A 27,417-nucleotide genomic window follows, 5' to 3' on the forward strand; every position below is an offset into this window, starting at 1 on the left:
GACAGCCTAGTCGCCGGCACCCTCGATGCCGCAATCAGCGATCATCTACCTACGTTTCTTGTCGCCGATAGGTACCTTAGGGTAAGGGCAGCCCCATCCATGATAACGTATCAAGATATCTCGCAAAGAACCCTCCAATGCTTTCGCAACGAGATTCTTTTGATGAACTGGGGCGAGGTACTGTCGGAAAGTTTGCCTGATGAAGCGTACGACCGCTTTATTTCAAAATTCTGCCTCTTATACAAAAAACATTTTCCATATAAGGCTGTGAAAAAACCAAAACGGGCACGCAAAGACTGGATGAACTTGAAACTGATGAACACTGAAATACTTGGTATGATAAAACAAAAAAATAAGTTGTATCATGTATTTCTAAAGACCCGTGATCCAAGTGCACTTAAAACCTTCAAGAAATTTAGGAATAATCTGAACAAAACGGTCAAGAATGTCAAACGTGATTACTATGCTCGTATCTTCAGTGACACTGTAGATCCTAAGCAAATCTGGAAAAAAATAAACTCAATCGTGTCTCCCTCAAGGCAGGCAAATAGGACCATCGAGATGAGTATTGACGGTCATACACTTAGAGGAAAATCATTGGCCGAAAATTTCAACAAATATTTCGTATCACTCGACCGACGTTCAAATAACGCTGAGGCTCTAAACTATATACCCCATTCACTGTGTCCCTCTATATTCCTTACTCCCACCGACGAAATTGAAGTACTTGCAACGTTTGGAGGGCTGAAAAAAAGTAAAAGTGAAGACATTGACGGATTAAAGATGCATCCCGTCCTTTATGTCATTGATCTCCTCGCGCCGTATCTCGTACATATCTATAATCTAGTTATATCTACGGGGATATTTCCACGACGGCTAAAGGCTGCGAAAGTTACAGTACTGCATAAGGGCGGTGACAAAAATAGATATGATAACTACCGACCCATTTCAATATTGCCAGTATTTTCTAAAGCTATAGAAAAAATTATTTTTAAAAGGCTTTCTTGTTTTTTTAGTATGCACTCTATTATTACGGACTTGCAGTTTGGTTTTAGGTCGGGCCAATCCACGGAGACAGCCCTATTATACCAGAAAGAAATTATATTAAAAAACTTTGAGTTAAAAAAACTAACGCTGGGCATTTTCGTAGACTTTTCCAAGGCATTCGACAGAATTAACCATGAAACGTTGATACAAAAATTATCGTATAGTGGAGTGAGTGGTGTTCCACTGGAACTAATAAAAAGCTACCTGACAGACCGGTCCCAGCAGGTGTCTATTGACAAAGAACTCGCTTCACCTCAGTATATTCTCCAGGGTGTGCCTCAGGGTAGCATTTTGGGGCCACTATTATTTAACATTTTCATCAATGACATAGTTCACATCGACGATACTACACAATACGTGCTCTACGCGGACGACACCAGCCTGTTCTTGACCGGAACAAACGTTGATACCCTAATAGCGCAAGGAAACAGTGTCTTAAGCAAGCTCCATAACTGGTCGTCTACAAACTGCCTGGAAATCAACAGCTCTAAAACTAAGGCCATCCTATTTCGTCCTAAATATGCGATACACCATCCACCGCTCCCGTTGTGTTTAGGAAATACAGAAATAAAATTAACGTCGGTGGTAAAAACACTGGGTGTCTTCTTCCACGAGCACATGTTGTGGAACTATCAATGTGAAAGCGTACGTGTCAAATTATGTAGAGCCTTGGGGATACTGAGAAAATGCAACTTCTTCCCCACGCAGCAAAAGCTTATGTTGTACAACGCACTATTTGATTCACATTTACGCTATTGCTATTTAGTTTGGGGAAACGGCGGCAAGACAACCACTCGGAAGCTAATTACACTACAGAAAAACGCCTTGCGCGCTGTCGGTGGTCTCCAGTATACAGATCATTGTTCTCACCTCTTTCACAAATTCGAGGTTCCGACTCTTCCGTCGCTTTATGACTATCTGATTTTAGTCTCTGCAAGATCTCAGTCGCGTAAAAAAACAAGTACCCTCGCTGGCTGTGCTAGATTAAGGAGAAATAATATAACCCGGGCCACTCGGCATCCCGAGTATTGGTATGTTCCGCGGCCACGAACAAATTATGGGTTCCAGTCACTCGAGTATTCACTCCCGAGTACATTAAACAGGTATGGTCTTACTGAAGAACTTATACATAGCCTAAAAAGAAATGACATCTACATCATGACAAATTAAACTGTTTTATCGGCTATTATATATTGTTGTCTAATATTGTAAAATATTGTATATTATATATATATTGTAGTCAGCAGTATGTTCATATTCCTAGGTTGGTGGGGACGTCCACCTTATTTTCAGTAATATATATCCTTGTAATGTTTTGTATGTGTTTCCTTGTTTCCTTTTCTCTACCGCTTATGCTGCTGGTATGTGGGGCTTGTCAAGCTGTTTCTAGCAGCTTTTTCCCCACAAACCAATGTATGTATTTCACATATTTGTACAAATAAAGCTCTCTCTCTCTCTCTCTCTCTCTCTTTTGGAGTAACGGGCACAAGTGTGCTTCTTCCTTTCGTTCTAAAGATGGCCGACCATGCGGGGGCAGGCTCTCATTGGTTTCCTCGCACGATTTGTCCAATCATCGCGTGAGATCGCTTGAGGTGACCAATCCGAGGCCTGTCCGCATTGTCGCGCTTCTGTAAGAAGGAGAGGGAGAGGGAAAACGTAAATTGCTGTTTCTTTCGCTCATAAATCACGAACTCCGCAAGGTATGAATTCCGTTCTTTTTGTGTTGATATCAAACTAACAGCACCTTTCATTCTACGAGGAGAAATTTTTGCACTTTCGGGTGCCCCCAATAAGAAATAATGGAAAGGAAAGTGTAAGGACGTAAGCTCCACCAACATGTTACGCCGGCTACTCCATAGCACATCCAAGGCTGCTTTTTCTATGACATGACATAACATCGTCCGGAATCGATACACCACGCTTCAGAATAATTTAAAAGTACAAAAGCGCAACCGCTGTAATTTCATTACGCGTCCTTTCCGCCTAAGGAGAATGAGGGAAGACAACAAAACATGGGAGTCGATGCATTGGCACTGAATCCCAATGTAGAGTTGGAGCCAAAGTAAATCCCAATGTCCGAACTGAATGTCAACTAAATCATAACGTAGAGTTTACAGGTAGAGTTCTTTAAACGAGCCAACCAACCCACATTGTTCACGTGACCCACGTGTTCAACCCACGTGTTCAAAGTGACGACTGGAGAACACTGGTGCGCATGGAACAACAACAACAACTTAAGCGCAGAAGAATTCCCCAAAAAGCAGCAGAATAAATGTGATAACCTGACAGTAAAACATTGCTTCCGCGAGAAAGCATAATGACAATGTTCATATACTCTTCTCGGTATTTTTACCGCATGCCACCATAACCACCACCACCACTTAATCTATTTCTACATATCGCTTGGAGTTGAGTGAAGCTCTAGCAGTAATACGCGTACATTATGTGAGAAGCCCTTCAAGCCGCCGTAGCGGTGGCTAACCTTACCCTCCTATTTTTTTTATATATGATAAACCTATCCCCCTCTTCAAGGCAAGTTTCATTGCGAAATCAAGGGCATTGTTCCACTGAGCAATCATACGTGGAAATAAAAATAATATATCAATACGTACACGAAGAGGAGGAATGATTAGAGGTTGCATTGTTTGCAATGAAGAAGCCTCTACATTTGATTCTGAGCTATTGAACACAGTACTTCCGTCTTTGAAGAGGATCTCTCAGACAAGGTGGAGTAAAATTAACAGAACGCAGAGCAGAACTCACCGCAACTTCACCGCATAGCACGCCCCTAGCGAGCATCACTCCGAATGATGCCTTTTTCTCTTCTGGGTTGTCGAGAATGAGAGGCGCGCGCCTTGTTTAGACAATTTCCATTGCGCATTGTATTTGTCAAAAAAGAAAACAGGCGTACAACTCCTATTTTCAACGAGTCGGGACACAGAACGATGTCATTCGGGTTGGTGCTTCGGGCTCCGGTTGGTCTTTTTGCGGTGATATTCTGTTTTAACAGCGTCGAAAAAAAAAAAAAGTCCGGGATCTCAGTATGGTCTAAATAACGTTACGGCATACAACTGCATCAAATAGAACATGACTTTGCGAACTTGGGCTCCACTTGTCATTTCTTACGTCAGTTTAGAAAACGTCAAGATTTTGCTCAGACTTCACTTTATCCTGCGAAACTCGCTCACCGGAGTGCATGATCCTATAACTCCGCAACTATTTACAGTAAGTAGTTGCAGCTGGCAGACGGTCGAAATCGCTCGACACACGTTATTTATTTACGTTGCAAGCTCAGACGTCCGATAATGCATCGACAAAAAATCGGTCGCGCGACACAAAACGGACAAAGCAGGCGCACATCTGTCGCTTTGACGAAAGCCATCTCCCTCCTCTTCCCTCATTGCACCCTATCGGTACCGCCACTCACTCTTCCTGCCTCCTCTCTTTCTCCAACCATACCCCCTCCCCCTCCCTCCACCTTCCGCGTGTTCTTTTTTTTTTTTTTTTTCCTCGAGCGTCCGGGGGAACGCGTGCGTGCCACGTGCGGCGCGTGCCTTTAAAAGACGCGAAAAGGAGGGGACACCGGTGCATGACCTTGGAAGCTCTTTGTACGCCGCCAAAGAGGGCAGGCAACCCAAAGAAGAGCCAGGTGGTGTCTCTGCGGCTTCTCACCTTGGCGCCTCGTCGTCTGTGCGTGTGCGCACCACAACGCCTGCACTTGCGCAACGGGAGCGCGTGCACCGTAATAAGGACGAGGGTTGAAAGACACGGGTATAGAAAGGGCAACCGAGTTTGGTGCGCTTTTCTGACGAAGCGCTCTGTTGAGCGGTTGAGAGGCGTAAAGCGTACGGGTTGGGTTCGCTGTGGAAAAAGTCTTCCATTTCAGATGTTTCCGAGATTATTTCGAAGGACGTCGCAGGTGTCCCTCGATTGTATTCAATTTGCATATGCTTTCAAAACGGAACTTCACTGCATAGCACGCTCTGAGCCAACCACCATCCTGAATGGCATCGTTCTGTCCTGATTGGTTGAAAACAGGAGGCGTACGCCTTCTTGTGACACTTATGCAGTTATGTTAAGTGTCAGAAAAAGGCGAATGTCCCGCGCTTTCCACAAATCGAGAGTAATAACGGCATCATTCTGTGCAATGACTGGCCTTCACCGTGCTATGCGGCGAAGCTCAGCTTTAAGAGTGCAGGTGTTGCTCCATTGTTGCCATCCAGCTTCTTCTGCGCGGAGGATCGCAAATTTGCCTCGTAATGTATGCCATTACGTGTATACACAAAAGGTGAGCTGCATTTCATCGCTTCTGGAGCAGGCAATCCAGTAACAGACAATCGAGACCCTTAAAACAGGGCTTCACCATATAACACGCTGAGTGCGATTCACTGCACAGAACGATACCGTTGCCACTCCTGATCTGCACTCTTAAAAATGAGTTTCACCACATAGCACGCTCCTAGCCAACCATCATCCCGAATGAGAACGCTCTCGCCCCTGATTTGTTGAAAAAAAACGGGAGGCGTAGCCTATTTTGTCCCATTATACACGTGCATAATGTACACAAAATAGGCTCCGCCTCCCGTTTGCAACAAATCAGGGGCGAGAACGTTGTCATTCGGGATGATGGTTGGCTAGGAGCGTGCTATGTGGTGAAACTCGTTTTTAAGAACGTGTGGAAAGCTACACTCTTAAAAATGAACTTCACCGCATAGCACGCTCCTAGCCAACCATCATTTCGAATAATATAGTTATCTGCCCTGATTTGTTGAAAACGGGAGGCGTATGCCTTTTTTGTGACAATTATGAACCGCATAAGTGTCACAAAAAGACGCACGCCTACCGTTTTCAACAAATCAGGGCAGATAACGATATCATTCGAAATGATGGTCGGCCAGGAGCCTGCTAAGCGGTGAAGTTCGTTTCTAAGAGTGTATGCAAAAGCCCCCATTACATGCACACCCTACAAAAAAGCCCCCTGCACACCTTAAAACATACTTCACCGCACAACAGGCTCAGGGCTAACCAATGCACATTGCAGTGTCCTGAGGCCAGCTCCCTGGGGTCAGCACAATTCCTTTGTGAAGTCGGCCCACGATGCATGATCCCCACACCGTGACGCCATACCAGACTGGCCAATAGCTCAGTGATAACAAAAACACTACCACCACAAGAAGTATTCAAATATGACAATCATTAAAAACAGCATGAATCGAACCAAGCACCTCTTGATTGTGCGCTAACCACTGCACTACACTGGCACGGCTTACGTACCCCCTATGTACTTGCTAATTGGTAGCGCAATTGCCAAGCCGTGTCGGCGTACCGTAATTATTAACGCACTTGACCAGCAGTCAAGAGGTACTCCCGGTACCTCGCTTTTTCGACGACCGACATATTTCAATATATGTCATGATCTTAGGCACCTAGAGGCTTGTGCTTTGCTTGTGGGGTTCCAGCGTCGTAACAGTTACTTCCCATCGTGGCCACCAATCTCTTTGTTTTTAGAGCGCAAGCCGATCACAAAACTAAGCACAGCAAAAAATCTGCGCAGCAGCGCCACTAAATCCAGCGGCCAGCCTGCAGTAACGCATAGATCACTTCCACAAAGACGGGAGAGAAGGTAGCGATCCCCGGTGGTTCGCCATTAGAGCAAGGAGTGACATAAAGAAGCAGCGAAGATATCGATGGCCCCCAGTCAGTCAACTAGCCCCGGGGCTGCTATTTTGGGAGCTGCCTGCGTATAGCCCCGATAGCTGTACCGCGAGCGTTTCCACTGTGTCGTTGCTGCGCGCGTCGCGAGCTATATTTGTACCGCTACGCGCGCTATACTTAGCCCGCCGGTTGCGGCTTTTGTGACACATATATATATGTCTGTCTCTATACGTATATACGTATGTACTCCTGAATGCGACGGCGTTGGAAATGTGATGCTGGAATCATGCAAATGGGGCCCTCTCATTTAACGAATGCGCACGTGGAGCAGGCGGAAAAAGGAGGTAAAAAATTATGCACTGATCACTCTACTTTGTTGAAGAGAAGAACTGTTGCGATTTGATGCACTGCACTCATAAGCCACCGGGCAAGCGTCATCCCGAATGAGATCGTTCCCTCCCCGTCTTTGTTGAAAACGGGAGACGTACGCCTCGTTGTGACACGTGTGCGGTTGTGTTAACTGTCACAGAGGGGCGTACACTCTCAGAAAAAAAGGGTGGAGCACTTATACCTTTCAGGAGGTAATTTTTGTCGCATATGTTGTGCCTAAAAGGTTGCAAAGTTCTACCTGCTACCTCACTCTCTGCAACGAATGATACGGTTACCACTTCTGATTCGGAAAGCGAGGGGGGGGGGGGGCGAACGCCTTTTTGTAGCAATTTGGATATATGACAATTTCTTTTACCACCCTTTTACGCCCTTGATCAGACGCTATGGTGATCTAGGTGCAACTATAGAAGTTGCAACCTTTTCACACCCTTTTTTCTTAGAGTGTACGCCCCAAGTTTTACAGCAAGGGATGTAACAGAAGCGCAGGAAATCGGCACCGCGAATACCGAAACTGAACTAGCTTTGACGTCACTGTGCTGGGGCAGCCGCGGGTGAGGTCACGTGCCTCCGACTACTAATGGGAATGGCCGTAGCGTTCGCACCTGTGACGTCAGAGCTTGGCACGCGCGCCGTATTCAAGGATCTGTTATGCATCTCGCCAAGGAGGACACGTAAAAAAATAATTCTTTTTGCCTCGATACCCTATACTGTTAAAACATGGTGGTGATGGTAGTAGTAGTGCTTGTGAAAGAGCTCGCCGTTGTCGGCCTCACAGAGGTGGGCAACGTCACGACTATGCGTCCTGGACCGACTTCTAAGGGAAATGTGCCGGCATATATCGGACAGCGTCTGAGGAAAATCCGGGAAAAACCCCAGTCGGCACAGCCGGCACGGGGATTCGAACCCGTGTACCTCCCAGTCTCGACGTGACATGGCCAGCACGCTAACCACTCAGCCTTGACGTGAGTCACTTGAGCAGTGACTTCACAGCATAGCACGCTGAACTCCGACCACCGTGCACGGAAAGATGCGGTTATCACTCCTGCTTTGTGGAAAACGCGGGACGTACGCCTTTTTGTGACAACTAAGATAACTGCGTAAGTGTCACAAGGTGGTGGTGGTGGTGATGGCGAGAGGGTAAGTGTCACAAAAAAGCGTACTTCTCCAGCTTACAACAAATCAATGGAGAGAACGGCAAGCTGTTTGCAGCATTACCGCCACCACCTCTGAGTGTGCTGCGGTAATGCGGATATGATGTAGTATATAATAAACCACATCTATCAAAGTGAAAGAACCCCCTTTAATGCTCACAGAATATCCATCTATATCTTCAGATTACTTCAGATTATGTGGTTGGCCCTGAGCGTGTTATGTGGTGAAGTTTCGTTTTCGGAGTACAGGATAACATGCACACGCTTTGTGGAAGCAATTACCGGGGGCAGACGTGCACCATGTGCGGGTTCGTCCTTCGAGAGGAATCCCGGAACAGATGGTCTGCTACTGGTACAAAGTGACAGGCTTCAGAATACGTTAAGGAATCCATGGGTGGCAGTCTCAACCATTATCAAAGTGCTTCGTGTGTAGTGTCTGACTTTCTCGGGTTAAACCCGATTCTCCCTGAATTTCAATGACGTATCACGTAGACTATTTCCTCGCAATCTGTACGCATGAGTGATATAAATATTATTTGAGTGCAACAATAAACTATGCGAAGCACATTTGATGTTACAAATGGTTCTTTTGTGACTATAAATGTAGCACAATCAAAAAACCAACATTCAAGTTTCCTAAGTTTAATACATACAAGCTTTCGCGTGGGGGACCACGCTTCATGGTAAGTAAGCTGTTGGTTTTTTTTACTGTGCTACATTTCATTTCGGACTTGACTACCCTTGTTCACTGACATTCTGCTAGTGACTATAAATGGCGAGGAAAGCATATATCCCATTCATATGCACTTTTAACCAGGGTGTCGAACCGCAAAAAATACGGGTTCGGTTCGGGTTCGGATTCGCGTTGCTTTGATCTCGTTCCGGTTCAGTTCCGGTTCCGCCACGCCAAAAATCGAGCCGGTTCGCAAACCGGTTCGCAGCCCCGAACCGGTTCGCGAACTGGTTGAACGCTTCCTTCTTATATGTTCCATAAAACTGCTTTTATGACGAAATGCGTGACTAATAGCTTACTTCTGTTGTCTGCATTGACGTTTTAGCGGTCAGGTACTCCCTTTAGCGAGAGAAAGGAGAAATGGATGAACGCTTATTGCAAATAGAGTCCACGCTGATGAAGCGGTGTAGTCCTGCTACTTTCTGTTCCCAAAATCTCTTTTTTCACACGCACAGTGCCAGCAAGTTACACTTAAAGGAGGCCTAATAAGATGGACAGCGTTACATAGACGACGGTACTTGCCGGCACACTGCATTCGCACAGCGTGAATCGATCTGAAACCGTACTGTAGTATGTGGAAAATAAGCCTGCCAGCCTTACTCTGTCCGAGTTCAGAGCAGTGTACTAGTTAATCCACAACACAAGGGCAATGTGTCACGACACAATTGCACTACCAATAAGCAGAACTGCATTTACTTTTCAAACCACGACCAATCGAACAGGCACCGTTCTGCGTACGCTCCTTCTCCAGTTCTCATGTATCTGACATGTTTAATTTCTACTGCTCACGTGTAAAGGGAAATGTTGGGCGCTTACTTAGTCACATATTCGTCCTATAGAGCTACATAACTGGCCTACTCCATTCCTGTTTCATTCGTCCGCGTGGCGCCTCGTCTCTGAAGAGTAGACGCCGCAGCGCGTGCGTGGGGCGCTCGCCGCGGCGCTAACAAGGACAACTGTGCTTCAACGTGTTAAAGGGGCACAAAACAGGTCGACGAACATTCTCCAATTATTATGCCCAATGAAGGAACGTAGCTGACGATATCCAAACATGAAATTCTTTTGCTTCTAGCAAGCGTCTTTAACACGAAACAATGCCATTCAATGAGCATAATCCGCGCGAGCCTCTCCTTACCCTTGGAACCGGGTCACGTCACTCTATTCCAGCGTATAGCAACACCGAATTCTAGGCGCTGGAGGTGGGGGAGATTTCGCTCTCCTAGCCGATGACGGACCCCACTGAGACAAACTACGGCTCGCGAGGGAACCGGTTACGGGAACATCGCGGTGACCTCGCGGAGCAATACAGCACAGAAAACATAGTGCGCACGTGCAATAGAATATTGAGGGTTTTTGGTACAATTTGAACTGGCTACCTCGCATTGGACAAGTGGGAATAAGTTTAGAGTTGGCCTCACTTCTCGATATTACAACAAAATTAATATGTAAGCGTCCCGCATTCTAAGTGGCTGATGATGCGCGACGTCAAAATGACGTGTCGCTATTGTCGTCAGGACATCGCAGGGCGGGGCATGAGGGCGAAAGAGTGCAGTGAATATTCAGTCGGTTTGAAGCCATTATTTACATTTTTGCGACAACATGTTTTTGAAAACGTTCACCGTCGGCAACGCATCACAATGTATTTACAAAAAGTGAGCCTCGTATACCTGTTTATTTCCCCTCTAAAAAGACGCTGAAAGTATACTTACTATACGTCCTCGTTTGACTACTATAGGTGAAAATTTCCGAAATCCATGATACCGAGGCGTGATGATGATACCAATGTGCCTTCGTTCGGGGATTGAGAGGAACTCTTATGCTGACTTCTTTTATGTCCGAACCGTTTTGTTGCGAACCGGTTACAGCTATTATTTTTTACGGTTCTGGTCCGGTTGTGGTTCAGCAGTGTCATAAAAATTTCGGTTCGGGTTCGGTTCTGGCAAAAATAACGGTTCGGGTACGGTTTTCGGTTCGACACCCTGCTTTTAACTGCGGGCCGTTGCTGGACAGAAACAAAAAAAAAATATTGATACCACCCGAATGTGTCAATGGCACTCGATTTCATCCCGAATTAGATATTTAAAAATAGCACCCGATCCGCTCTTTGAATCCAGGAAAGGCATTTAAACCGAAGAGTCCGACTCTATTCATGTAGATATCCTGAATGACAACTTCACAACTTCGCCAGCTCTTGCTGTGGGGTACATTCTGATGTAGGACATAGGCGGTCCAACATATGGTACGTGGGATGCGTTTAATTGAGAGACAGGGGCGCGGTGAATGACCAGAATCGATTTTATTCCTCGTCGTATGTGTATCGGAGCACATTATGCACGCGATTCGGGTCGCGCTCTGATGAATCGCACGCTCTTGAACCACGCACTCTTAAAACATAGCTTCGCCACATAGCATGCTGAAGGCCAACCACTGTACAGAGTGATACCTCTATCGCTCTTGATTTGTGGGAAGGCAGGGCGTACGCCTTTTTGTGACAATTAACATTTCTGCATAAGTTCACAAAAAGGCGTACACCTCCCGTTTTCAACACATCAGGGGAGAGAACGATGACATTCGGGATGATGGTTGGCTAGGAGCGTGCTATGTGGTGAAGTTCATTTTTAAGAGTGATGGAGGCCATCACAGCGCGAAATGATACCGTTGTCAAGTCTGATTTGTGCAAAGCGCGGAGCGTACGCCTTTTTGTGCAATTTACGTTTTCCTCAGACGCTGTAAGACATGTGTCGGCACGGTTCCCTTAGAAGTCGGCCCAGGATGCACATTCCCCCAGAGCGTTAGTCGTGACGTTGTCAACCTCTGTGAGGCCGACAACGACGAGTTCTTTCAGCACTACCACCACCACCACCTTGCGCAATTTACACAGCTTTCAGTGTCCTAAAAAGGCGTACGCCTCCCGATTTCAACAAATCAGAGGAGAGAAGATATCATTCGGGACGATGGTTGGCTCAAAACTTGTTACGCGGTGAAGTTCTTGCTTGGAGAGTACGGAACCCCCCGCGGTCTTGGCGTTAGGTCCAGTCAAATTTCGCAGCCATGGTGTCATTTTCTTCCTAGTTGACAACTGACCTATTGCAAAGCACACGCGAAATACTGGCGCAGATTGACTGCTATGCGATGGAATACATGACCAGAGCAGACTCCGGATGTTGAGAGTATGCTGGAATTTCCTCTCTGGGAAAAGGCGAAAACGTCATTCCCTACACCACCAATCAGAGCACGGCATTGAGAAAGGGGATACCGCGGCGGTGCGCGCGTCTGGACGGCGCCTTTCTCCTCTGAGCGAGGCCCTCTCACTCCTCCTTTTAGAGAGTGATGTCACGCTGATCTCGTTGTCGCCGGAGCTTCCGCTGCTGCTGAAGCAGCGCTGATCTTTAAAATTCGTTTATGTAATATTTAACCACTTTCCGGACGACAAAATTAGCCAGGTAGATTGTCGGCTGATGCTGAACATAGTGGTATCCGTTTCACAGATGGGTTTCTGGACGCGACCATCCCTGTAACGAGCGATCTGCTAATCACGCGTGGCTGGGAGATTGGTCTGTCCTGGGACGACTTCATGTGGAACGCTAGCCAGTGTGATAGGCGGTTATACTCTATAGACACACGCGATGTCTGAATATATAGCCTTGCTTGGAAAACTTTTCTTCATGAGGACTTTCATTCATTCATTTGCTGGAACGCCTAGCCTGAGGTGGCATGCGCACCTTTTGCGTGCAGACATACTTAGTTCAAGAGCTCACGATACATCCGCACACAGTATTCATGTCTCTAGTAGCAGCATAGAACAGTTCATCAAAGAAGCATACCTTCGTTTCGAACACAACATGAATGCTCCGCTAGCAACTGCAGCTCTTGCGAAACGACTTCGTAAGAAAACGCGAACAATTCCGTGGAAGCTTGCGTATATCCTAACGCTTACCAAAGAAGCAACACATTCAAACAATGTACACAAACTGAGACTCGCCAAATCCGTCCAGAACAGGAATGCATCACCGGAGAGAATGCAACTTTGTTTGCGAGCGTTGCTATATTTGAAAATGACTCATCGAGGACTATACACGAATGCATTGTGTATGAACCGGCGGCCCTTCTGCGGGTCAGTTGCAGCGGCCGCCGAGGCTATTTTTACCGCTACGCTGGCTATACTTAGCCTCCCCTGTTACATCAGCATTCTGCTCAGCTCGGGCCCACGTGGAGGACAAAACGCGCGGTTTCCGATTGTATAGGTTCGCGCGCACAAGGTGTGCCATAACCGGAGTCTACAAATAGACACTGGAATCAGCGATGCTCTAAAGGTCCCTACGAGAGCAATATAGCTCCGTACACAGCAGAAATACACGCCTTTCAGTAACGCTCTGTACCGTGTCCCTGATTGATCGTGAGACCTGCTTCAAAGCGAAGCTCAACATCGTCAGGGGTCGTCAAATACAGCAACATACATGGACGATCTATCGTCTGAGGACACTTGTTGACAGTTTCTCGACAGGTGTCCCCGCGTTGGACAGCGACGTCGCAACGATGATCCACAAGAAATCGACTTTCCGCAAGACTTTCCGGTAGCTAAGACTGGCCGGTGCGGGTGAGGTTACATCCGCGGATCCGCACTATACATCCTGGGTCGCGGATAGAAATACATATAACGTCTTAAAATACGCGCGGGTAAAGTGCGGTTAAAACTGCCCAGCTCTGCGGTGCGTTTATGTTACATATCGGGTAGGCACGCGGATGCGGGTATAGAGTTTATTCACTGGCGTCATCCCTCCAGAGGACACTAGCTTCGAAAAAGCGAAATCGCCGCCATGATGTAGGGCCACACTCTAAGAAAAAAAGGGTGTGAAAAGGTGATAACTTCTATAGTTACCACCTATAGGTCAACATAGCTTCTGATGAAGGGTGTAAAAGGGTGCTAAAAGCAATTATCACATACCCAAATTGCTGCAAAAGGGCGTACGCCCCCCTCGCTCACCCAATCAGAAGCACACTATCATTCGTAGGTATAACAGGTAGAACTTCGCAACCTTTTAGGCACAACAAGTGCGACAACTATTACCTCTTAAGTGTAACTGCCCCACCCTTTTTTCGAAGAGTGGCATCGAAGCTTGGTTCCGATTTTCTTTCGCTGCCATACGCTTTTTAGGGGTTTGTCAACGTTGAAAGCATGGAAATTACTTCAAGATGGTACAAATAATATTCACACGAAACTCGACCCTCCTCCCCCCCCCCCACACACATTCCCATTTTTTTTTTCTTTATCACACCACATCACATCACAATATTCACACGGTACAATAATTTTGAAAAACTAAAATGTACGGTGAATGCCATGTGCGTGAAGGCCTGGACAGTCCGGACGGACCTACATTATGGCGGCAAATCTGCTAGCAACCGTGGCGCTCTACCGAGGATACGTCATGCGGTATACCCTACACTCTTAAAAATGAACTTCACCGCATAGCACGCTCCTAGCCAACCATAATCTCGAATGATATCGTTATCTGCCTTGATTTGTTGAAAACGGGAGGCGTATGCCTTTTTTGTGACACTTATGCTGTTGTCACAGAAAAGGCGTACGCCTCCCGTTTTCAACCAATCAGGGCAGATAACGATATCATTCGAGATGGTGGTTGGCTAGGAGCGTGCTATGCGGTGAAGTTCATTTTTAAGAGTGTATGCTGTCAGTGTTATCCGCGCTCGTCTCTACTTATGACCAAGGTTCCGCGTTTTCGGCATTTATTCCAGGGGAGATTCGGCGGGTGTTTTTCTACTTTTATGTGTTTTGTCAAATTCGAACATTTTCGGCATTTTAAAACGTTCGCGTCAAATAGATGCCGAAAAATAGGCAGCTATGACTCATGGAAGCAGGGCGGCTCCAACCCCATAGACCCAGGAATAAAAGTGTTACAAGGGAAGGTCATTCCCTGTGCTAAAGGCTGGCGCCTCCACTGCGCTCTAAAAGAATAGGGCGTGAAAAGGTAGTAACTTCTATAGTAACCACCTAGGTCAACATAGCGTCTGATAAAAGGTGTAAAAGGGGTGTAAAAGCAATTATCATATATTCAAATTGCTACGAAAAGGCGCGCCCCCCTCGCTAACCGGATCAGAAGCGGTAACCGTACACTGTTAAAACAGAACTTCACCACATAGCACGTTCCTAGCCAACCATCATACCGAATGATATCATTCTGTGTCATGATTTGTTCAAAACAGGGGGGAGGCGCCTATCTGGGACAAGATAATCTGTCCCAGATAGGCGCCTCCTCCCATTTTCAACAAATCAATGCACAGAATGATATCATTCGGTGTGATGGTTGGCTAGGAGCGTGCAATGTGGTGAAGTTCTGTTTTAACAGTGTATCATTCGTGGCAGAGGGTGAGGTAGCAGGTAGAACTTTGCAACCTTTTAGGCACCACATATGCGACAACTATTACCTCCTATAAGGTGCAACTACTCCACCCTTTTTTCTAAGAGTGTGGGCGGTTTTCCCCGCGTTCCACCATACACTCTAAAAATAGAACTTCACCGCATAGCACGCTGTGCGCCAACCATTGCCGCGAATGATAGGGTTATCGCTTTCGATTTGAGGAGAGAGAGGTAGGCGTACGCCTTTTTGTGACAATTACCATATATCCGAATTGTCACAAAAAGGCGTACGCCCCTCTCTCTCCTCGAATCAGAGGCGATAACCCTATCATTCGTGGCAATGGTTGGCTCACAGCGTGCTATGCAGTGAAGCTCTGTTTTTAGAGTGCAGGTAACAAGGTGAAGGGAAAACAAAAATCTGATGCCCCGGAGGAAAAAATGCAATTTGGGCACCGGCGTTTTCGGCATGTAGCACCACATGCATCAGTATAATTCGGAGTTTTTCGGAATGTGCCGCACTTCAAAGAAAATATTCGGCGGGTGGTCTTAGTGATTTTTAGGCAAACGCCGGAAACGCAGAACCCTCCTTATGACTAGGCAATCTAATTCCGGAAACTAACGAAACTGATATTGAATATGGTGCTGGATAGCAATACTGTAATGGCTGCACTTTTCAAGGAAGGGTTTTCCTCTCACTCGAGTGTCCGAGTCGTGACATATACCCATAGATGGATGGTGGATCTGGCTCTCCAAGTCCAGCTGTGATTCGTACTGAACCAGATCTGGGAACCTGTAGACGGATTCGGTTGACCCTTGCCCGGACCTGGCTTACCGGTTTCGGGTTTACAGTTGCCCGCCGCATAGCATAGTTTCGGAATCCCTGGACAGGTGCATGATACATAGCGTGTCGACGAAGCCCCCAAAGTGGCGTCAGCAGCGCCTCCTCATTGGCTTTCTTGGGTAACGTGACCCTTACGGGGCTTCCAGAAAGTTAAAGCTGGTCCCCTGTTCACACGTCACCTGCGCACCACGCCTTTCTCTTGTCTCCGTTCTCCGCTTCATTCCTCCGTGGTAGCCATCAATACATGCAGGTCATTTTAAGACAAACCATGTGGACAAGACATTGCATTACCAAGCGAGCCTTGCGGTGATAGGCTCCAGAAAGTGGAAGGTTATGGGTAAGGTAGTGCTTACAAAAAAAGTTTGCTACTGTCTATAGACATTCTATAAATAAGACACCTACGAACCTCTGGTCTGTCTATAGAGATCCTATATACGATGTTAACACATTTGAATAGACAACGAACTGATAATTGGCACACCACATTCTATAGAACGTCTATTTATTTCACCAATGGACAGTCTATACACGCGTATTTTAGCCTCTTTATACATAGTAGGCACGCAGCCCGTATTAAAAATCGCAAGAATTTCTGAGAAAAAAATACTTAGCTACTGTCTATACAATTTCTATAGAACATGATGGAGGTCCTATAACTACTTGCAAAAGAATTACTACTTAAACCACAGGTTTTGAGTACAAATCAGAATTTTTCCTTCTGACATACATTTGTATCTTTTTTTGTCAACCTCTGCCACCACACAGTTCATTTTCTCCCGCCCCTTTTCTTTGTTGGTTTCCCGGACTTCCACTGACGGACAATGGGTTTGAAATCGAAAAACAAACAAACAAACAAAAAATAAAAGGATACCAGGGCTCCGAAGTTGAAAAAGCACAGAAGTGACGCTTTCTCCCTAAGTAAGAACAGAAAGTGTTTGTTTTGAGAGCTTCCGCGAATCCGACAGACTTGCTCGCCTTTAAGTAAAATCCAACGGTGGCGTGTCTAAGATTAAATCAATTACACACACAAATAACGGTGAAGTGAGGAGTAGCTTGGAGTATTAATTCACCATCACTATAATATCTGTGTTTCTTACTTATTTTGGTTTGAGACACTCACTAGGTCCATAGAAAATCAAGCATACGCAGTGCCACACAAACGCGGGTTTCCCTCTCTTACTCGCAATAAACGGTCCATGTATAGACATTGTGTATTTCTATGTACTTCCTACAGACACATGTATATACACAACTTATCGAGAAGTTGTGTATATACATGTGTCTGTAGAAAGTGTATAGAATGTTTATACAACTCGTGTATAGAAAGTAGAAAGCAGCACTGGTTAGAAAAATCATAGCTTGTCAATAGGACTTCTATACAGCTTCTTTAGATTTAGTGGAGAGAAAGTAGCAGTACTAGATACAGTCTATAAAATGAAGTTAGGAATTCTATAGACAGAAGCCAACTTTTGTAAGGGATATGCGTCATGGGCGCTCCCAGGATTTTTTCCTTTTTTCAGGGAAGGGCAAGGAGTGTCTAAGAGGGAGGGGGATATGTTTATTAGAAAAGAAAAAGGAGGAAAAATAAATGTTAGCCAGGCGAAGAACCAGCAAAGGCGGGGAGGGGGGCAAGTGTGCAACCAAGAGACACTAGACAACAGAATGACAACAATCGAAACCTCTGATATTCAGATGATCCGGTGGGTAAGATACGGACTATTATGACGAATGAGTTGAAATCATGGACGATGTATATGTGCGAGTAGAGAGTGCACAATACCCTACGACATTTTTCCCTCTGCATAGGATAGATGATAGAGTTGGGAAAAACCACGTGCCTCTAACGAGGTCTCTACTTCGCAGTAACACAATTCCTGAATTTCGGAAGCAGAGATATAGGTCACCGAACAGAAACGGCGTTAACGAGATGTCCGTATAGCCTTTCGAGATTCGAGATCGACTGCCCCACTGAAACGAACACAATTCACGCCATTTAGCAGATGAGGAAAAATGGGCGCAGCAGGTTTCTGAAACAGCAGCCGGTGCATTCCAAGGATGACATAAACCGAACGCCACCTGCCTCTTTTTATCGGGGCATTGCAACCTGCACGCTCTTGGTGGCAGCTGCACAACGCATGATCCGGGCTCCCCCAACGGACGAACTTCACAACTCAAGGCCGTTCGTACCTGTCGTCAGTAGCACTTAGGATTGATTCCATCAGCGATGTTCCAGATTGGCCTACTTATTGCTTGTCTCGACCTGGCAATCGCGGCACACAATGAATAGCGCGTATCTATCAGCGGCACACGTATAGCACAAACTGTAACAATTTAGATTGAGATGAAATACTGTAATCATACCATCGGTCCTACACTCCACACAGGAATGACGACATATATACTATTAGTCTGAGTTTTGTAATAATTTGAACTCCTGAACCCTCAACTGTTCAGCGGCTGCCAAATGTGGAAGGTTCGATGTGTCAAAAAAAGAAGAAGAAAAAAAAAACACACTTTAATACGTGTCTTTCTCCATTGTTTCTCCCTTGTCTTTCTCGAATGTACCGGTCTTATCTTCACACCGTGTTCCCCGGCACATTCCCCCAGGGCGAAAGTCGTGACGTTGCCCACCTACGTGAGCCCTATCACTATCACTATCACCACCACCTCAAACCATAAGCACGTTCCTTTTTTGACGCTTCAGTTTCAGTATATAGCGCTTTTCAAATGCGATGTCATATCGACTGTGCGGGCTTATGCTTGTCGTGTTTCGAGGTTAAATAACCAAAACACTCATTTGAGAGGTTTGCTATCGCGTCCCATTGCCAGCCTTTCGGACTGTACAGTGGAAACCTTACCGAGTACAACCTCCAACCACGGAAGGATGGAGAACATGCTGGAGGCCCCTTGTGGTCAACAGTTCTCGTGAGGTACCGCGTTTCACATTAAAACACGATATCACACTCATCCTTCGTCTGTTAAGGCAGTTAAGTGCGTCTTCGTCTTTCACTGTTGACCAGTAATCAGGCGTTCAGCCGGAACCGACAAAGTTGAAGCTAAATAGATCTGTAATGTTTTTAGCTCGCAGTCTTACACTCTTAACAACGAACTTCACCACATAGCACGCCGAAGGCTAACCATTGTAGAGAGTGATACCTCTATCACTTTTGATTTGTGGAAAGCGCGGGCCGTACGCCTTTTTGTGACAAATAACATTCCTGCGTATGTGCCACAGAAAGGCGTACGCCTCCCGTTTTCAGCAAATCAGGGGAGAGAGCGATTGCATTCGGGATAATAGTTGGCTAGGAGCGTGCTATGTGGTGAAGTTCATTTGTAAGAGTGTGGGACAGGACTATCACCGCACCACACGTTCCTAGCCATCGCTCTAAAAACGGAGCTACATCACATAACACGCTCCTGGCCAACCATCATCCCGAATGCCAACGTTCTCTCCTCTGATTTGATGAAAACGGTGGGCGTACGCCATTTTTGTGGCAATCATGAACTGCGTAATGTCACAGAAATGGCGAATGCTCCGCGTTTTTGGCTATAGGAGCGTGCTATGTGGTGAAGTTCATTTTAAAGGCTGTATCATTCGCGGCAATCGCTGGGGCACAGCGTGCTATGCGGTGAAGTTCCGTTCTTAGAGTGTGTAACTGTGAGTCCTAAAGTAACAGTTAAAAAAAAAAGCTTGCTCACGAGAGAAGCTCTACTCACTGCGCGACCTGTCACGACTGCCGAACATTTCAAGACCAATCCCTTACTCTTCAGGAATATCTCAGGCACGGCACCCCACCTGCGCGCACTCACGCACTCCAAGCAAGCACGTCACGTACACGCACGTGCTCTGATTTACTGCGTGACGTCATTCGGCGAATGTACACAAAAACCCTATAGCGTTCTTAGCGCGAAGTGCACGTGCAAACGCAATGACGCGCCAGAATATACGAGCGTGACGTCACAGGTGACATCAGGAGAAGAGATGTCTACGTGAAGCCACGTGGCCGGGGCTCCGAGTCTCATCAGCAGACACGATCGGCGTGCGTTGCCGCCAAGACGATGATCCGAGACTTTGTGCCGGTTCCCTGTGACCCCCCATGGACACGTAAGTCAGTGGAATTTTCAACCGGTGACGCCATGTCCGTTACTTTTAGTCGCTTTTAAGCGCGTCAGAAATTAGGGCAACGTGCGACTCGCGCAGGTCGCATCTGTCAAGTCTATTTCGTTGATGAACAGTATAGGTCGTCCCTCGTCACTGACTGTCGTATAGAATATCGAACGTTCTTTATATCTAGAGCTGTGTACCGAATCATTTACTGTTCGGACCGGACACAGATCCAAAACGTTTCTCAATCTGACAGGTGTCGCAATGGGCATCCACAACGAGCTGTCATCAAGGGCGTCCCCCATCGGGGATACTGTCCCTCTTCTTCCGTACTCCGGCGGTATCAACGTCAGAAGAGGCGCAATTTAAGTACTGCAAAACCCTCTAATTTCACCTAATCCGAAATTTTCGCGAATCGAGTTCAGGGATATATTCACGACCGCTAAATTTCGCGAGCTCCTCAAACTCTTCGAGCTCCTCCTTCTCTGCTTTTGAAATTTTCGCGTGCCCCTAAAGTTCGCGAATTTTCTCGATTCGCGAAATAAACGGGTTTTACAGTATTAGGGGATCCGCAGAGAGATGTCAAAAATGAAGTCGCCTCCTCAATGGTGCGTGCACAATGGATATAAAACAATGAAGCTTTCTATGTTCATCGCGGCACAAGCTTTCATACAGCGGTCTATGTCCGTGAAGGTGCATAATGAGAGTTCCTTTAACGCAGCTTTGCAACTTGCAGGTGCACGTGCTGCATCTCGTGCGAAATGGACTGTCAAAAGGTGTGGCTACTTTCTGAATTGCGTTATGTTTGCGTGGCAGGACAATTTTTCTTCGAATGGGCCCTGTCACAAATCCATCGCGAGAGGGTGTGGGTTGACATTGAACAGTGCGGATTTGTGTGTGTTGGAGTAAAATATATTGATAAAAGAATAGTAATGAGTGCAATAACAGCACAATACTGGCACTCTAAACCGAACTTTGCGGGACTGCGCGTCAACCCGTCTGTTCATGGCCCGTTGGGTCTTCGGGAATAACGGGAAGTAAAGATAAAGAACACCCCGGGGTGTCGGCAATATACGGGACGCAACACAGGGCATTAAACCAACCAGTTTCCCGCTAAGGCCTATACGGAGCCGGACCTGCGAACCGGAGTTCTATTCAAGTCACCTGCCTGACTGGAACCAGAACCCTCTCTATGACTCATCAACCGGAATGCCGAGAAAAAATATGGCTTTACGAAGCCGTAGTTCTGCACCTACCACATCTAACGACACAAAAGCCGTTCCACGACCAGCCAGCAGAACTTGTCTCCCAACGTTCATGCAGGACCACAAGGTCCCCCCCCCCCTCGTCATAACTACCCCACCCCAGTAAAAGAAGATAAAAAAGAAAGAAAGAAAGAAAGAAAGAAAAGGTGGCGTGATGTTAGCAGGCACCACCAGGCAGATGGCACGCGCCAACCCGTGGTTGCCAATTGCGGTCCCTTCAATAGAGCCCCCATTCGGCAAAACCTGAAAGGGCGAGCTGTACCCCTCACCAAATATTCGCCGGGTGTTCAGCCCATGGGGCGCGTGCGATGCCCCGATATCGTTTTCGTGCACGGACGCCTGGTAGTCTGGTCACGAGACTTAAAAGAGACACCTGGCGGTCAAAATGTGCTCGGTATATATATTCGTCGCTTGTCGGGTGGAGAGTAGCTAGCGGTGGAGACGGTGCATAAATTCCCGAAAAAATCGGGAGGCGCCAGAAAAATAAGTATTGTTTCTTGTGGATTGGAAGAACTGTTTATTAGGCCAAATGTAAGTAAATGAAAAAAAAAAAAAGTGCGTCGACAGCGATATCTGGAAGCGCCATCGATGTAATGCGTAGCATACGCGGCAGAGGCATTTCTGGCTATCAGTATAGCTTGACTCGCTTACCTGCATACGCAGTTCAATTCACAGCACATCGTTATATAGGATCGTTATATACGTTCTTTTTTCATTTGGCAACAGAACAACGTTGTTAATGGTACATTTAAAAGGTATGCGAGTTAGAGATGGATGCGTTCATAAGTAGTAGCATACGAGTTTTGCTCGGTCTTTCATTTCAAAGTCCTTGTCTTGTTTGCGTCAAAGTCTTGTCATGCTTTTATTCCTCAAACCAACATATTTTAAACCGTGGATGAGTAGCAATAGCTAGAATCAACCTTTTTTCACATGGCAGTGACTGGAACATATTATGTGCGCCGTACTGCACATACGGGAACCGATTATTTAAGCGGGCACTAAAATGCAAAAACAAGTTCACTTCAAATTACGTTCCACGCTACGTTAATTTCGTACATGTTATCATAATTGAAAACTTTGATTCCGTTACGGAGCTATAATCGAAATTATACCTGGCTCTTTCTTGCTTCGGCGCTAAGCAGTGAACGTTGTTTCAGCTCGAGCATCGGTGTTTTTAGTCCATGCTGCGCGTGCACGCGCGTGCCACGCCATGGAGCAGTCCCGGCGGGAAACATAGTGCGCGTTGCGAAGCGAACTGGCGTCGCTCTCCGAAGGACGTGAAGATAAATGTTGTCAGTGGAACATTCGCGAGAACTGTTGTGAGCTACAATTCAGTGAATCGGTGTTCAAAAATGCAGTAGTGCGCATCATGCCGCGCATGCACGGAACACTACGATCGGACCCGTTCCAAATCTACACCGCCACCATAGGTATGCGCGCGCTTCTCCTGCTGTCTCATTGGATGCCGCCAATCTTCGCCTCCTGGGGATACCATTCGTTGACGCCAAAGACTGCTCTGTTTTCATTGCATTTTTCTTCTAAACGGTCGCGCTGTGTGAACTAATTTTGCTTGTATTACACGAATTGAAACACGGACTTTCATTTGAGAGCAAATCGTTTTTTGCATTTTAGTGCCCCTTCAAATCCGGACCGGGCTGTTTTGTTGTTGTTCTCGTAAATAGATAACACGTAACGATGTAGTAACGAGACAGAACACGTGGAAACGCTGTGCGAGTGCAAAACCAGAATCTGGAATCTCATCGCATTCGTTCTGTGACAGCCCCTCGGTGAATATCTACCTGCGGTGTCCGTTCCATTCCACGATTAAAGAGACGGTTCACCGCTGCACATGGATCGATTTTCATACTGCAAGCATCTTTCGAAAGGTCGATCGTAGGCACATGAATGGTATCCTCGTCCCAGAAGCTCTTGACGGTCCTTTCAAGACGACCGCGCCCAGGCAGAGAGTCCTCCTGCAATAGACGTCTCCCTGTTTGTAAACAAATGACGTCATAGCGTTCGACAGCGCCACCAATTTGGTAGAGTTGAACTACGCTCGAAGCTAGAGGCGAACAAGGTCGCGCACGAAAGCCACGGTCTTGAGGGGATTACGATGGGCCCTGAAAAGGACGCAACCCTCTGTCCTGCTTTTCTTCCAATAGGAGTGCCCATTCGTGGAACCCAGCCCTCCCCTTCCGATTTGTTCCGGTTTCAGTCTGTCCACCAACGTCATGATGACCTTTTTCTCAGGTAGAGGTCTATAGACGATTTCAGAAATTGCATGGATGGCCCACCAGAGAGCGCCGTGTTGCGAAAGCCCCGCTGCACCTTGGGATTTAGTGTTCATGAGTCAGAGAGAGAGAAGAAGAGCGCAAACGGTTTCGGTTTTCTTTCTCCTTCACCTCCCGCACCTTCAAGCAACAGGCAGACGAGCACGAATGCAAACCATTTCCCACAACGCATTGCGCGATGCGCGTGACTTGCGCGACGGAGGGCCCCCGTGCGGAGCACAAGGGCAATATCTGAAATCGCCTATTGACGGTCTAGTTCGGTACGTACAATGCCTCCGCGACGCTTCGCGCAGACATGGCCCTGAGAAGTGGCGCTCCCGCAGTTGGGTCTATGCCATTGCCTCCTGCTCACACGTTACGCCGCCACAAGCTTCTGGCGAACAGCATTTACTCGGGGCACCGTGCGCTAGAGCTTTCTGTCGACGGCAGCGGCCCCTCGAGGGGAAATGTGGCGTAATGCCCTGGTACCAGCCAGCAGCGTCTAGCAGTGCTGTGCTAGTTTTGCCGTTCGAAAAGAGCGATTAATTTGAAGCTGCCTACATAGAAAGTCGAAGGAGAAGATAAAATGGAAACTAATTCTACGTGGTAATCTACCACGACAACCAAGTTAGTGTGAAAGAGAGGCAACTCGCCGTAAAGTTTTCGTCCTTCTCGCTCTATCGTCCCGCCGGTCACGTATCTGAGAGAGCGCTTTCACGGCTCCATCCAACTTCCTGCTCAATCCGTTGTTTCTAACCTATTTCGTGCACTTAGTATATTTGTCAGTGACCAGTTGAGCATCACCAGGCTCTGAGCATCACGATGCGGACTTATAGCACAGCAGCTTGCGTGAAACAATTGCGAGATACAATGACCAATGAATATAGTGGAGCTTGGCTTAAAATAAAGTCTGCTATGTGTCAGACAGTATTTATTACACGTGGGACGGATCCAAAATTTTTCGAATTGGAATCCAAGAATCTTACGAATCTCGAATCTTTCGAATCCTTTCTTTAAAAAGAGTTTAAAAAGCCAAGAAAAAAAAACACACACTTCTTAGTGAAAAGTGTTTTGAAGTAGAATATGATACATTTGTTTAACGAAAAACAAATTAAATAATGTATCAGTTTCAGGAGAAAATATATACCCATATAGTTCTTCCTAAACGTAATTTATTTAACACGTTGTTCATCGACTGCAAGAAATGCATCAATTCTCGAGTCTGAATTATTTCCATAAAACTAAGCAACAATCGCAAGCAAAACCAGGTTACTTTTAAACTTGTAATGTAACTGTTCCTGCCTGAACTCTTTCAGTCCAGAGCAATGTAAACAAATAAACAAGAAAACACCTGTCGGCCAATGAGGCTCTTGGCGGACTCCGGAGGCGCCAGTTTGAAAAAGAAACAAACAAACGCGGTTGATGGATTCGAAAGATTCGATTCGCCATTTTGGGCACTGGGATTCGGATTTGCGAATCTCGAACACAGGGGAATATTTATGGGAATTATAACATTATGGAAAGTATTTGACCTCCCCGAGCTGCGTTTCGCAAACGGTCATCATTTTATGTAGGCGCATTCTGTCCCTGTGATGCTATTATCGTTGCCAAATCTTGCGGTCTCGGTTTACAAGTTGTTCTTTGTTCCTTCCTATTCGTCAAAAGAAGAAAAAAATGAGGCTCTTGGCGGACTCCGGAGGCGCCAGTTTGAAAAAGAAACAAACAAACGCGGTTGATGGATTCGAAAGATTCGATTCGCCATTTTGGGCACTGGGATTCGGATTTGCGAATCTCGAATCCCTACCTAGGATTCGAGGATTCGCGGATTCGGTTGGCACATCTCTAGTATTTATCCCTTTTACTCGGACCCTAATTTTGCGGCGTGTCGGCAGAGACTGGCTTTTGGAAGCTTGGTCTTCCTTCAATATACAGTGTGCATGCGAACACAGGGGAATATTTATGGGAATTATAACATTATGGAAAGTATTTGACCTCCCCGAGCTGCGTTTCGCAAACGGTCATCATTTTATGTAGGCGCATTCTGTCCCTGTGATGCTATTATCGTTGCCAAATCTTGCGGTCTCGGTTTACAAGTTGTTCTTTGTTCCTTCCTATTCGTCAAAAGAAGAAAAAAAAAAGAATAAATAAAAGTAATCATGCGTTTGTCGAACAGCAAATATCTATTTCTCCTTAACTCTTGTCGATTTTTGTTTTATTTTTTAGCATAGCTTATGTCGTGTTTTTCTTTTGCATGATATTGCTGGCTGCTTCTATGTTACAGTTTGCGACAATGTGTCTGATGCTATGTACGCCTATACGAAGGCCGCTGTGGCCGTTCTTTAGCACTAATAAAATGTTATTATTACCATTACATATCCGTCTTTAAAAAAAGTCTTATTTATATCCTGAAACAATCTTGATTCACTGATTGATTTTTATTATTATGACCGTGTGTCAAATGCAGGCACAAATGGCTAAAAGGGCATCCCCTGCCTTGAGCAACGTCTGTGTGAGATATGTGTAGAATGATGCAAGATTGGGAACAAGTTGACTAAGAAACTTACCATCACAGTGCATCGTCACGTTAACGGATTATGCAAGAGAAAGTTTTTTCCCGCTATCTTCATAATGTATATTCCAATTTGTTGTTGACTGTATTATTCATGTAAATTCTTCAGTGCGAGATTTCCATCCTCATAGCGCAGGTACTGGACGTAGCTGGCCTCCGATTTGTAGTCAATAATTGGTAGTCCCTTCCGGATAAATATGCTTCTTAACTTCACGTAAATACTACTCGCTTGTCTGTGCTGCACACTGTGTCACACATGATGTTCCACGTGCAAAAAGCTTCCCCCTCGCATACATTTTACGTGTTTCGTATTTCAGAACAGATGCCCTATGTGCAAACCACTTCCACACAAGTAGTCTCACGGGTTAATGAGGCCAAAGCCCCAAAGCCGACATATAAAATTTGGGAAACCACCCGTACGCACCAAAGCTACATACGCGAAGGCGCCGATACGGCGTCAGTACCAGACCGTTACGCACGAAATCGCCACGGGTGTCACTGTCGATCAAGCGAGCGAAGCGCCCTCCAGCTAGTGCACGGTGCCCATACTCACTTGACCTACGAGAGGCGTTTTCGACAGTGGCAGGAATGCTGGAATAACTGATTATATTACCATTACAAGCACATCATTTCACTACTTCGAAGGAGAGAAGACCTGCTATAGCGAGGAAGCAGTCAGATAATACATAACGGAAATGACATGTAAGAACAGGTGCTCATTAACGACTGATTGATTGATTATGAAAAAGATAAAAAGAAACGACTCTCACGAGCTAGCGTAACAACTCAATCTAGAACAAACTCTTTTCTTCAACTATGTTATTCTTGCGTGTGCGTTCAAAACAATACCTGAGAAGTCAGCTGGAAAAATAATATAACACCGGCATGTTAAGCAATACGCGGATTGTCTAGCAAGTTGAGCAGGTCGCGTCGTTTTCACAGCACCTTCGTTTAGCCAAAATTGCGTTTAGTATTATCACTTGCGAAGCCATATTATTATTATTATTATTAT

The 27,417-nt window shown here is 46.1% G+C and overlaps 1 protein-coding gene across 3 annotated transcripts in view; it reads left to right on the top strand.

The window, feature by feature from the left end:
- The window catches only part of LOC135388703 (kinase suppressor of Ras 2-like), a 93,883-nt gene that overhangs the window by 45,379 nt on the left and 21,087 nt on the right, over positions 1 to 27,417 (top strand). The window contains exon 1 of one of the 3 annotated variants that reach the window (XM_064618433.1): positions 20,234 to 20,301. The exons of the other annotated variants lie outside the window; for them this stretch is intronic. Coding sequence (XP_064474503.1) covers positions 20,294 to 20,301 — 8 coding nt within the window. The 5' untranslated portion in view covers positions 20,234 to 20,293. Of the gene's footprint in view, positions 1 to 20,233; positions 20,302 to 27,417 lie in introns of those variants that run through there. 3 annotated transcript variants of the gene reach the window in all.

The sequence above is a fragment of the Ornithodoros turicata genome, chromosome 3, assembly GCF_037126465.1.
Source record: "Ornithodoros turicata isolate Travis chromosome 3, ASM3712646v1, whole genome shotgun sequence".
Classification (NCBI taxonomy): Eukaryota; Metazoa; Arthropoda; class Arachnida; order Ixodida; family Argasidae; genus Ornithodoros; species Ornithodoros turicata.